The sequence below is a fragment of the Hypanus sabinus genome, chromosome 14 (genome assembly GCF_030144855.1).
Source record: "Hypanus sabinus isolate sHypSab1 chromosome 14, sHypSab1.hap1, whole genome shotgun sequence".
Lineage (NCBI taxonomy): Eukaryota > Metazoa > Chordata > Chondrichthyes > Myliobatiformes > Dasyatidae > Hypanus > Hypanus sabinus.
In genome coordinates, this window is record NC_082719.1 from 59196899 (window position 1) to 59210018 (window position 13120).

At 39.8% G+C, this 13120-nt stretch overlaps 1 protein-coding gene across 3 annotated transcripts in view; it reads right to left on the minus strand.

The window, feature by feature from the left end:
* Positions 1 to 9983, minus strand: part of mtmr7b (myotubularin related protein 7b) — a 63348-nt gene extending 53365 nt beyond the window's left edge. For all 3 annotated transcript variants that reach the window (XM_059989275.1, XM_059989278.1, XM_059989277.1), the window contains exons 1-3: positions 9915 to 9983; positions 8258 to 8386; positions 7179 to 7313 (exon numbers count right to left, since the gene is read on the minus strand). In XM_059989275.1, the coding sequence (XP_059845258.1) occupies positions 7179 to 7313; positions 8258 to 8386; positions 9915 to 9968 (318 nt within the window). In that variant the 5' untranslated portion in view covers positions 9969 to 9983. The remainder of the gene's footprint in view (positions 1 to 7178; positions 7314 to 8257; positions 8387 to 9914) is intronic.
* Between the last annotated feature and the right edge of the window lie 3137 nt (positions 9984 to 13120).

A 13120-nucleotide genomic window follows, 5' to 3' on the forward strand; every position in this document is an offset into this window, starting at 1 on the left:
AGTACAGAGAAGGTTCACCAGATTGATTCCTGAGATGGCAGGACTTTCCTATGAAGAAAGACTGGATCGACTAGGCTTATACTCACTGGAATTTAGAAGACTGAGGGGGGATCTTATTGAAACGTATAAAATTCTAAAAGGATTGGACAGGCTAGATGCAGGAAGATTGTTTCTGATGCTGGGGAAGTCCAGAACAAGGGGTCACAGTTTAAGGATAAAGGGGAAGCCTTTTAGGACCGAGATGAGGAAAATCTTCTTCACACAGAGAGTGGTGAATCTGTGGAATTCTCTGCCACAGGAAACAGTTGAAGCTGGTTCATTGGCTATATTTAAGAGGGAGTTAGATATGGCCCTTGTGGCTAATGGGATCAGGGGGTATGGAGAGAAAGCAGGTACAGGGTTCCGAGTTGGATGATCGGCCATGATCATACTGAATGGTGGTGCGGGCTTGAAGGGCCGAATGGCCTACTCCTGCACCTATTTTCTATGTTTCTATGATAGTAGAGATTCCAGGCAGGATAGTGAAATACTCCTTTTGTGGGATGTGGGAAGGCAGAGAGACTTCCAGTATCCCAGACGACTACAACTGTAATGTGCATCCAGCTGCAGCTTCTAACAAACCACATTAAGAAGTCGGAGCTAGAACTGGATGAACTCCGGATCATTCAATAAGCTGAGGGGTGACAGATAGGACATACGGTTACACCCCAGGGGTAGGACACAGGGAACTGGGTGACTGTTAGGAAAGGGAAAGGGGTAAAGATCCAGTGCCAAGTACTCCTGTGCTCATCCTCCACAACAGATATTATCACTTTGGATATTAGGATACTGTTGGGGGGGGTTGAGCCAACAGAGGAAAGGCACTGTGGTCGGGTCTCTGGCACTGGGTCTGTCTCTGTGACTCAGAAGAGAAGGGGTGGAGGGGGAGAAGAGACATGCTGTGATGATAGGGGATTCATTAGTTAAGGGAATGAACAGGAGGCTCTGAGGGCAAGAACAAGATTCCCAGGTGATATGTTGCCTCCTGAGTGTCAGAATCTGGATTGAAGTTGATTCTGGAATGGTTCCAGAAGACTGGAAATTTGCAATGTCAGTCCATTCTTCAAGGAGGGAGAGAGGCAGAAGAAAGGAAACTATAGGCTAGTGAGTCTGACCTCAGTGGTTGGGAAGATGTTGGAGTCTGTGTTGCCTTTATGGCAGTTACTTAGTTTATAATATTTTCGCTTAGTAATTCGTTTGTTAGCGTTCTAGTTAAAGTTAGGATTGTTTAAAGTAAATTCATTGTGAGATATCGCGGCATGCAATGACATCACATCCGGTTTCGCCCCGTCCTGTGGGAAAATACCGGTTTGGAGAAGCGGGAAGGTGGGGGATCGAGACATGTGCGAGCACAAGCAAGCAGCAAAGTTTTCTCTCTACGCACCAGAAACATTGTGAAAGCAACGCTGTGAGTTATGAGATAATCGATATGTCGAATTAAAATGTTAACGCCAATCATGTTAAAAGTAACGACGGTCGATAATGTTTATGTTTTCGTTAGTTAAGGAGTTGCAGATAGTTTGCGTTGAAGTGTATTTAAAGCAGTCAATGGCGTAGGTAGATTCTGACTGTATGCTGCACTTTAATGTAATGTAGTTGTTGTAGTTTTACTTTTGCAAGTATTTACGATGTAATTGTAATATCAAGAAAGAAACAAATGCTGTACAAATCTTGTATTGTTTTATCAACAGTTTTCACCATACGTTAATGTGGAAGAGTGAACAGTAAATGGTTAATCTTACTCTGATCCTGTCGTCATTGACAAAGGTTTAACTCAGTGTTTAGCTCAGCGTTATCTTAACACGCCGAGCGAGAACACCACAGGGTCAATTATTAAGGATGAGGTCTCAGGGTATTTGGAGACACTTGATAAAATCAGGCCGTAGTCAGAATGGTTTCCTCAAGGAAATAACAAATTCCTCTTTGAAGAAATAACAAGCAGGCTAGACAAAGAAGAATTGGTTGATGTTGTGTACTTGGATTTTCAGAAAGCCTTCAACAAGGTGTCACACATGAGGCTGCTTCACAAGCTATAAGCCCATGGCATAACAGGAAAGATTCCAGCATGGATAAAGCAATGGCTGATTGGCAGAAGGCAAAGAGTGGGAATAAAAGGAGTCTTTTCTGGCTGACTGCCAGTAACTAGTGGTGTCCCACAGGGGTCTGTGTTGGACCGATTCCTTTTACATTATACTTCCTCATTCAGAGGGTTATGAGACTGCTTAACAAGCTGCCAACACAAGTGGTGCATGCGAGTTCGATTTCAAAGTTTACGAGAAATTTGGAAAGGAACATGGATGGTTGGGGTATGGAGGGCTGTGGTCCCAATGCAGTTCAGCGGGAGTAGGTGGTTTAAATGGTTTGGCACAGACTAGATAGGCCAAAGGGCCTATTCTATTCTGTTCTGTATTTGGACTCTTGCGTGAACCTAGCTGAAATCAATGTATATCTGTTGGGCAAGACCAAGAACTATCTAAAACTGCAGTCAGGGACATTTAATAACAACAGTATTTGAAAAGTTCCAAAGGAATGTTTAAAAATACTTACTCAAAATTTATCTGGTGCAAATAAGCACACAGTTAATCCCAAAGCAACTATTGCCTTTCTGCTTCAACTAACAACAAAAACATCTCTATTTCCATTGCTATCTGAACTACTTATCACATTGTACATTATTCTGAATGTGTCAGCATTAGTTCATTCATAGCACCTCTTAGGTCATAAAATTGTTAGTTCAAGCCCTATTCCAAGCTCAAAAATATTACGGTATTTCAATACATTAATAGAAAAATAGTGGCCACCGTGTCAAAGGTGCAGTATTTCAGATATAAACCAAACTTAGTGTACAGTCATCTTCTCACATGGACATGAAGGGTCCTGCTGGTATCTTCACAGAACCATCAGATCATTCATTTCTTCATGCTTTGCAAGAATTTTAATCATTTTAATTTCCTACATAAAAACAGTAACCACTTTAAAGTGTATTTTATTGTCTGTGAAGTGCTTAGCTAAAACACCAGAGTGTCAAGCAAGCCACGTGAATGCAGGTTGTTTAGTTGCAACAATGCACTAAGATGCAGTTAGTCACAAATTATTTCTGCCAACACACTTCCATTGGCATAAATAATTCACTATCAGTAGATCATATATGGGAATATGGATTCAATCCAAGTATTCAGAGTGGCAACAGCTAACCAGCTGAATAAATTTCCTCAACTTTATATCCGGGTTAGAAAGATAAGCCAGATTTCCGAGGGGCAAGTTTCGGACAGAAGTTGACTTGGAAGTGAGCTGTTGCACTGGCTAATAAATTCCAAATTACAATTTAGTTATCAGTGAATATGGGCCATTGTTTTCCATTCACATGCAGATTAATTAAATAATACTACTTAGAGCCCTGCTGTCTAATGATGGATGCCTTTATACTTCTTTTTAAACTTTCAAATTCTCAAAAGCAGCTTGAAAATATATACCTCCGTGTGCATATGCTGAAACAATTTAGCAGAACAAAAGCAATCTTAGCTTTGAAACAAAAAAATTCAATCTAGCATGTTCCTAATTGACAAATATTGACATGTGGAAAGTTTAAATTAACTCAGGTGGTTAGAAATCTGTCAGCTGCTTCAGCAGGGAGAAAAGCAAAATTAGATGAAGGTGCTCATTAGTCAATTAATCTGCAAGACAGAGAGAAAATGAAGGCTGGGGAATGTTTGTCAGTGCTTAATTTTGATACCTTTAATGAAGTATTAAAAATAAAGGCAATGAACTGAGGACACGGAGGCAAATGGGAGCACAGTACTGAATCTATTAAATGGCATATTATAAAGGGTGGAGGGAATAGAAACTGAATATTCTAGGTTATGGAAGGAGCTTTAAAAAGCTAGGTGTATAACCATATTGGTTAAGAGAATAATTATAGCTCCAAGGAAGCATGATACATTGGAAATGTCCACAAATCCACAGAGCAGGAGGAGCTAGGAATGATGGCACCCACGGTTTTTGCAGACCCAGGCGACCTCTTCCTGTTTGTCCACGAAACAGTTTATTTTTCTTCTTTTACGTCTTTTCTTTCTTTTCAAGGAAGCTGGGTTTCTGTCTGAGTCTGTGATCTACATATCAGAATCACATTTCTTTGCAAGCGGTGGATTTTCAGACTGACTGTGTGGCCTAGCACTTTGCTACTTTCAGGAACAGCCGTGAAGACACGTACCTTCAGGAAGCAGCCCCATGGATGACCTTCCTTATCAATTTTACCGACTGAAACATCGGGACAACAGGCATTTCGTGCTGCTGTCAGAAGAAGACCCCTGTACTCGAGCGATCCCTCGCTCTGTCTCTTTTGATAGTGAATGAGAGCCTGTCGGCCCTCGAAGCGATATGGAGGACTGTAACATCAGAACAGCAAGTTGCTGGTCTCCACTCTCGTTATTGCAGGAGCTACATCTCTCTCCCTCGGCGAAACGTGTAATTATATGAGTTACTGTCAACATCCTGTCAGTTTGAACCAACCATTCTGTGACTTCGCTCATTAACACTCACAGTTTTCACTCACAGAACTGCCACTCACTGGATATTTTTTGCTTTTTTGTACTAATCTCTGAATTCTGGAGAATGTGGTGCATGAAAATGACACAAATATGGGGGTGTTGTGGATAGTGTGGAGGGCTGTCAGAGGTTACAGCGGGACATTGATAGGATGCAAAACTAGGCTGAGAATTGGCAAATGGAGTTAAACCCAGATAAGTGTGAGGTGGTTTATTTCGGTAGGTCAAATATGATGGCAGAATATAGTATTTAATGGTAAGACTCTTGGCAGTGTGGAGGAACAGAGGGATATTGGGGTCCGAGTCCATTGGACACTTGATGCTGCTATGCAAGTTGACTCCGTGGTTAAGAAAGCATATGGTTCATTGACCTTCGTCAATCGTGGGGTTGAGTTTAGGAGCCCGAGAGGTAATGTTGCAACCATATAGGACCCTGGTCAGACCCCACTTGGAGTACTGTGCTCAGTTCTGGTCACCTCACTACAGGAAGAATGTGGAAGCCATAGAAAGGGTGCAGAGGAGATTTATAAGGATGTTGCCTGGATTGGGAAGCATGCCTTATGAGAATAGGTTGAGTGAACTTGGCCTTTTCTCCATGGAGCAATGAAGGATGAGATGTGACCTGATAAAGGAATATAAGATGATGAGAGGCATTGATCGTGTGGATAGTCAGAGGCTTTTTCCGAGGGCTGAAATAGCTTACACGAGAGGAGACAATTTTAAGGTGTTTGAAATAAGGTACAAAGGAGACGTCAGGGGCAAGTTTTATTTTACACAGAGAATGGTGAGTGCGTGGAATGGGCTGCCGACAATAGTGGTGGAAGCAGATTCAATAGAGTCTTTTAAGAGACTCCTGGACAGTTACATGAAGTTTAGAAAAATAGAGGGCTATGGGTAACTTTAGGGAATTTCTCAAGTAAGTACATGTTCGGCACAGCATTGTGGGCCAAAGGGCCTGTATTGTGCTGTAGGTTTCCTATGTTATTAAAATCGCAGGAGATCACCAATTTATGAGATACTCAAATCACCCTGTCTGGCACAAACAGTCATTCCACAGTCAAAGTCATTCAGATCACATTTTCCCCTCTTTCTGATGCTTGGCTTGAATAACAACCGAACCTCCTGGCCACATCTGTGTGCTTTTATGCATTGAGCTTCTGCCACATGATTGGTTTAGATATTTGCATTAACAAGCAGCTGTACAGGTCAACCTAATAAAGTGGCCACAGAGGGTGTATCTAGATAGATAGATAGATAGATACTTTATTCATCCCCAAGGGGAAATTCAACATTTTCCAGTGTCCCATACACTTATTGTAGCAAAACTAATTACATACAGTATTTAACTCAGTATAAATATAATATGCATCTAAAAATCACCCTCCCAAAAAGCATTAATAAATAGCTTTTAAAAAGTTCTTAAATAGTTTACTAAAGTGCATTGAGTGGAAACTTAAGCTCAGTCCTAACCCCAGCACTTTAACATGTCTTGCCCCTGGTGGTTGAATTGTAGAGCCGAATGGCATTGGGGAGTAATGATCTCTTCATCCTGTCTGAGGAGCATTGCATTGACAGCAACCTGCCGCTGAAGCTGCTTCTCTGTCTCTGGATGGTGCTGTGCAGAGGATGTTCAGGGTTTTCCATGATTGACCGTAGCCTACTCAGCGCCCTCCGCTCTGCCACCGATGTCATACTCTCCAGTTCTGTGCCCACAACAGAGCCCGCCTTCCTTACCAGCTTATTAAGACGTGAGGCGTCCCTCTTCTTAATGCTGCCTCCCCAGCACGCCACCACAAAGAAGAGGGCGCTCTCCACAACTGACCGATAGAACATCTTCAGCATCTCACTACAAACATTGAAGGACGCCAGCCTTCTGAGGAAGTACAGTCGACTCTGTGTTTTCCTGCACAGGGCATCTGTGTTGGCAGTCCAGTCTAGCTTCTCGTCTAACTGCACTCCCAGATACTTGTAGGTCTTAACCTGCTCCACACATTCTCCATTAATGATCACTGGCTCCATATGAGGCCTAGGTCTCCTAAAGTCCACCACCATCTCCTTGGTCTCGGTGATATTGAGACGCAGGTAGTTTGAGTTGCACCATATCACAAAGTCCTGTATCAGTTTCCTATACTCTTCCTCCTGACCATTCCTGACACACCCCGCTATGGCTGTGTCATCAGCGAACTTCTGCACATGGCAGGACTCCGAGTTATATTGGAACTATCTTAACTATCTTATATGAGTTATCTTAAATCATTCTAAAGATGTTCAATATAATTTTTAACAAATGGTCTCTCCTAGCTTCCCACAGACTTAGTGAATCTGAATCACATTTTCTTAGACACCTGTGGAAAGGACTATGTAACAGCAATCCATGTCTCCCCCACCAACACCCCACCTCCAGCCATTTGACCTTTATTCCTCACTTAGAAAACTCAAGGCTGGCTGTAATCATCAATTAGTTTTCAGTCAGAACTTCATATGGGCCAAGGATTACACTTAAGTCTTCTGTGATTCACAACCTCCTTACTCCACGAACCAGAATAATAACTGGAAAATACTGCACTGAACAGTTTATCTGAGTTTGCCACTTACCTTTGGCCGGGTATCAACAACATACAAGAAATCACTCCCTGGGTTTGACTTTCTGATGGCCTGGAGCAGCTGTTCATCCTCAAGGCACCGAGCGCTAAAACCTGATAAAGGCTGGCTGCTTCTACAAATAGCAGCCTAGACAAAGAAAAAAGCAGGAGCTTAAAGAAAGTAGTTCATAAAACTCAAGATCCTTTATCTTCTCCCAAGTTTCTAAACAAATTTATTTTTCTGTACAAATCATCTGGACTGGCCAATTTAATTTTACTCTCCTGTTCTATCCCAGTACATATTTAGCACACAATAAATGATTAACTAATATTCCTTCTCAGAAAACAAATACCACAGCAGTGACCACAAGTTTTTTTTGTGGGGTCCACCACATTGATGGCTGAAGACCTGTTTCTATGCTCTGTCCCTCCGTGTCTCTGATTTACTGTTAAGTCACAAAATGAAGACATTTCTCCCATTATCTCCTGGTATCTGATGCATAACAATAACTAAGTTGATAACTCTTATTCCCTATCTTCCCAATTTGGGAAATAATTTTAATTATTGAAACTACAAAATTCAATATCATTCTAAAAATGCCTATACCTACAGCTTTCCATCCTCTAAGTGAAGTAATGCTAAGCAGCTCCTTATATCTACACTGAATAGCTTCCTTCTATGCTATGTCAATATAGAAACTGAAGTTTTGTGCCTATCATATTTGATGTTAACTATATAGCTTATGAGTCTTTAATCTCCTTTCTGTAATGATATACCCAAAGTTTTCACTGTGGCCTTAACATTACCTTAAGAGCCTTGAAAGGCTCTTTGCCTCTGCACTCTATATCAATTCATAATATTCATAACTAAAGTATTAGTTTTCATTGTTGAAACCCTGAATGTTTATGTTCAGCAATCACTTTAGCAGCCTGCACCGAATCTTCTCAATGCCCATAACCCCCAAAAGTATTACTTTGAAACTATACTTATTCAAGCTATGTTTTACAGCACAATTCAAAAAGTCATTCCAATGTTGAATACGTTATTATTTGGACAATTTTTTTAGTTAGACGTTAAGAAACTATACATACATTGTTATCCTGGCAGAAGTAACAGAGAACAGGGAAGCGCCCTCTACTCCTGAATTTAGAGCTACCAACTATGACTGGTGCAGAGGCCGATTTTGGCACATACAATTCAGCAGGATATGTATCACAAACCTGCAATGAGAAAACAGTTTCGCAATGACCAGAAATAAAGTAGATGCCAGAAATATTATGACCTTTATATAAATGTATGAGAATTTAAAAAGACTGCTGAAGAATAAATAACTACCAGCTGTGCTCAGTATTCTTATTTTTAAAAATTAAGCTAAATCCAATAAATAAGTTGCATTAACATTGAAATCATATCACCATATAAAATGCAAAACCCTCAGATTATTGTACATAGATCACATTCAGAATATGGAAATACCTCTTGCATTTGAACCTTAGAAGCAATTTATACAATATTCTGGAATAAATAGTTGGCAATTCATTTATTTTTTTGAACATTTATATAGCATAAAACTTTGAACATGTATTCCCAGTACCACTGACAGAATCATTAACATTGTTCTTCAGGCAGAAATATTTATTTCAACATAAATTAGTGATTCTTCTGTTGCGCGTATTAGCTGCCTCAGTCCACCGAGACTAGGGCTAAAAACTGGAGTCCAACTCACAGACCTCCGTTAATAGCCCTGCCCACCCCCCCTTACCCCCATCCCTATCTATTATTTTAGTCTGGTTCTCTTTCTCTCTCTTCCCCCCCCCCTCACTATAATCTCCCCCCAGCCCCATCTTTCTTTCTCTTTTATTTCCCATAATTCTCCACCTTCCCCCTAGCCCATTTCCCTCCAGCCTATCACTTCCCAGCTCTCTACTTCATCCCTCCCCCCACTTCTTATCCCCTCTCCACCATCCCATGTTACATCACTCCTGATGAAGGGTTTTGGCCTAAAACATTGTCACTACCTCCTCCCATAGATGCTGTCTGGCCTGCTGAGTTCTGCCAGCATTTTGTGTTTTTATTTATTTCCAGCATCTGCAGACTCACTCATGTGCCTAAAAACTGGAGTTATCATTTCTCACCCAGTCCCTCCATTTTTACTCCCCAAGGAACTTTATCTTTAAAAAACTCCTACCAGGACACCAATTCAAATATACTTACATAGGTTCAAATACCAATGAACAAGAATTTTAAAACTGCCGGTGAAAAGCACCGAACAGCCGGTTGGTAAATGATAATCCCCCCAGAAAGGTACACTTTTGTGTGGCTTGTTTCATGGAAAGTTTTTGTGAGGTAGGAACATTTTTGTCATCTTCTCTAAAAATTCTAACCTATTACTAGTTCACTTGATATCAAATTCCAGGTTCAATGCCATACTGGAAGCCCCAGAAATTGGTTCTTCACCTCTTCTTCCTCGTGTGATATGACTGGAAATGAGACGGTGACTGCTTCCTAGCAATATTGAAATCAGGGTGGATCTTTTGAGTAGACTGGATTTCTCAGCAAGGAGTTCAACTGATCCCTTCATCTCTATCATCTCCATGAATTTTTTGTTTCAATGGAAATGAAACTGTTGATCTTCTACTGAACCTGCTAACAGGATCAATGCTGTAATATTTATTAAAATCCAACTTGTGAAGAGTCAACAAATTTCCTTATAAATTCAGGCAGATAACTCTTCGATTGGTAACTTACCCCATAATCTCTGTTAACATGAGAAACTTGCCATAAGCTGTTTGGAAGTCCCATGCGATTATATTCAGCTTTGAGATCTGTCAGTTTCCACCCTCTTGCTCTCTCATCTTTTTCTTGCTTTGGATTAAATGAGAAGCAATATAGTTCTTCATACTTCACTGAAAATTGTACAAAACAAGATCTTTTTTAAACTTATCTAGACTCCTTCACTTGTACTTTTCCAATTCAATCACAAGCAATAATAAAACTTCAAGACTATAGCTAAAAATGTAAGCACACCCAAACATAATTGCAATGAATGGTGAACAAGTAGACAATATTTCTTCTCTTACCCAAAAGATCATCATATTTATGACAAACTGCTTTTGTAAAAACTTATAAATTTACGGGGAAAATCTATCAAACTGCAATTTATATTCTGGATTTCTTATTTTCTTACAATATAGACGACAACCCTTTAGCCCATCAATTCAATGCTGACTCTAAAAGTGATAACATTAGTCCCATTTTTCCACCCAAGTTCTATTCCTTCACAAATATCGACAGCTGATCAAAACAAAAATGTAAAGGCTCACAAACGAATTTTGAGATTCAGTTATATAAACCACAATAAAAAATACGCAGAACCAACAAGTCACATTCAATGCTTTTGTTATGCCACTTCATGATATAATCACATGAAATACTTTCAGTTTAAAGTAATTTTGTTTTTAAAATAAAAAATCCTCTGGGCAAAATGATACAATACACTACACTGTGCAGCATTAAATTAATTTACTATAACAAAAATGTTAAAAAAAACAAGAATCTTCGATATCAGTCAGAATATAGATTAAGAACTGTGATAAACCATTGCAGAAAATGACTTGTTTTTGAGAGCACATTTAGATAACAATTACAGACATATAATCAAAACAACTGATAAGTAAACATGTAGCAATACTTCACATTTACCGTGAATTTTGTTCTATATTCACTGCTCCTCCAGTAACAGTGCAGTTTTTCCTATCATTATACAAATAAACCGTTTGATACTAAATTTAGTGCAAGGAGGATTTCAATACAAACAAATGAATTACAAATAGCGAATTCGTGGTATGGGGATGTGAAGATAGCCAATATTTTAGACATTGGAATTGTTGTGTAATAGCCAATTTATCTATTGAGATAAAAATAAAGGCCACATTCTGGGGCAACAATAACAAAGGTTTCAATTGCATCATTAGCTTTTTCGTGGAATTACCTTTGGATTGTTCCTCGCAATACAAAACACCACTTGCTTCCAAAGCATTGACAACAATTTAGAGCAAGCACAAAATGCTTCTGGAACACACAGGAGTACCTCACAGTGGTTACAGCAATATTCCATTACTTCAACGCCGATTGGTCAATTAAAGGTTATATATGAATAAGCTGTAATGCTAAATCTGGATGTACATGGGAGATCACAAAGAAGAAAATGGATCTTAACATTTCCAGTGGACCATGAATTGAACTGAATTGAATTGACTTTATTTCTTACATCCTTCACATACACGAGAAGTAAAAATCTTTATCTTACGTCTCCATCTGAATGTGCAATGTGTAATTTATAACAATTTGTAATACATAGTATGTACAACAGGACAGTCAACATAACATAGAAATACAATTGTATCAGCGTAAATGAATCGGTCTGATGATTTGGTGGAAGAAGCTGTCCCGCAGCCTGTTAGTCCTGGCTTCTATGCTACAGTACCAATTCTTGGATGGTAGCAGCTGGAATAGATTGTGGTTGGGGTGACTTGGGTCCCCAATGATCTTACAGGCCCTTTTTTCTCACCTGTCATTGTAAATGTCTTGAATCATGAGAAGTTCACAACTATAGAAGCACTGGGCTGTCCACACCACTCTCTGCAGAGTCCTGCGATTAAGGGAGGTACAGTTCCCATACCAGGCAGTGATACAGCCAGTACGGATGCTCTCAGTTGTGCCCCTGTAGAAAGTTCTTAGGATTTGGGAGACCATACCAAACTTCCTCAACCTTCTGAGGTGAACGAAGTGCTGTTGTGCCTTTCACCACACAGCTGGTGTGTACAGACCACGAGGTCCTCGGTGATGTGTATGCTGAGGAACTTAAAGCTGTTCACCCTCTCAACCCCAGATCCATTGATGTCAATAGGGGTTAGCCTGTCTCCATTCCTCCTGTAGTCCACAACCAGATCTTTTGTTTTTGCAATATTGAGGGAGAGGTTGTTCTTTTTGACATCATTGTGTCAGAGAGATAACTTCATCCCTGTAGGCCAGCTCATTATAGACCATTCGAGAGAAAGGTCCTGACTTCTTTTTAGCTCAAACTAACTCGCATTTTCCAATTTTCAAATGCCTGTCAACCATGGACCAGAAAGACCAAGAAATCTATCCATTTCTGCAAGCTCTCAAAGTATTCCACATTGAGCACACACCCTTCTGTTGAAATCTGCAGATGTGGTGGGATTCCTGGACAATGATGTCATCCTCCCAGCCCCATCTACTGTATTCCTAGTGACCGATCGTCAGTGGGGACATGCAAAATGAAAGCATACAATTTGAACACCGGAATTTCATCAGAAACCAATAAAGCATCTGATTGCAGCGGAATGAGCACTATATAATTTACCCCTCCGCCAAATCAGATCATTTTAATTTTATACACTCACCTGTAATTTTCACTCAGTAAAGTCCTAGATAACTTTTGTGAATATATCCAAAACTATGCTCAGTCCCATATCCTTGATAACAACACCAAATTATGCTCAAATTGGTCAAATGGAAAGCAGAACTCAAGTGAACAGAACAAACAGGAGACAAAAGTGCTGAAAACATACCAGATATTCCTTCATCAGATATTAAAGCCAAAATTAAAACTCATTTAATCATCATCTCTTTACATTATTCAAAACCTCTAACGGGGAAGCTCTTCAGTTTTTAAATAAAGTATTTACTCAGGCATTCAAAGACATCCAAAAACCTTTCAGTGAAAATTCAAAATATTCAAATATTGCTCCTGAAAAAAACAGTTTTACACTGGTTCACTTTCAATTTAAAGAGAACCATCATGTAAATTAAGGTTAAGATCAACTTATGAGTGCAGAAGCATTCAGTAATATGATCCATGATCCGATTAAAACATCAAAGTGTACTGTAAAGCTTAATTACTATCATGTGTTTTTTTTTGTAAACTGTGC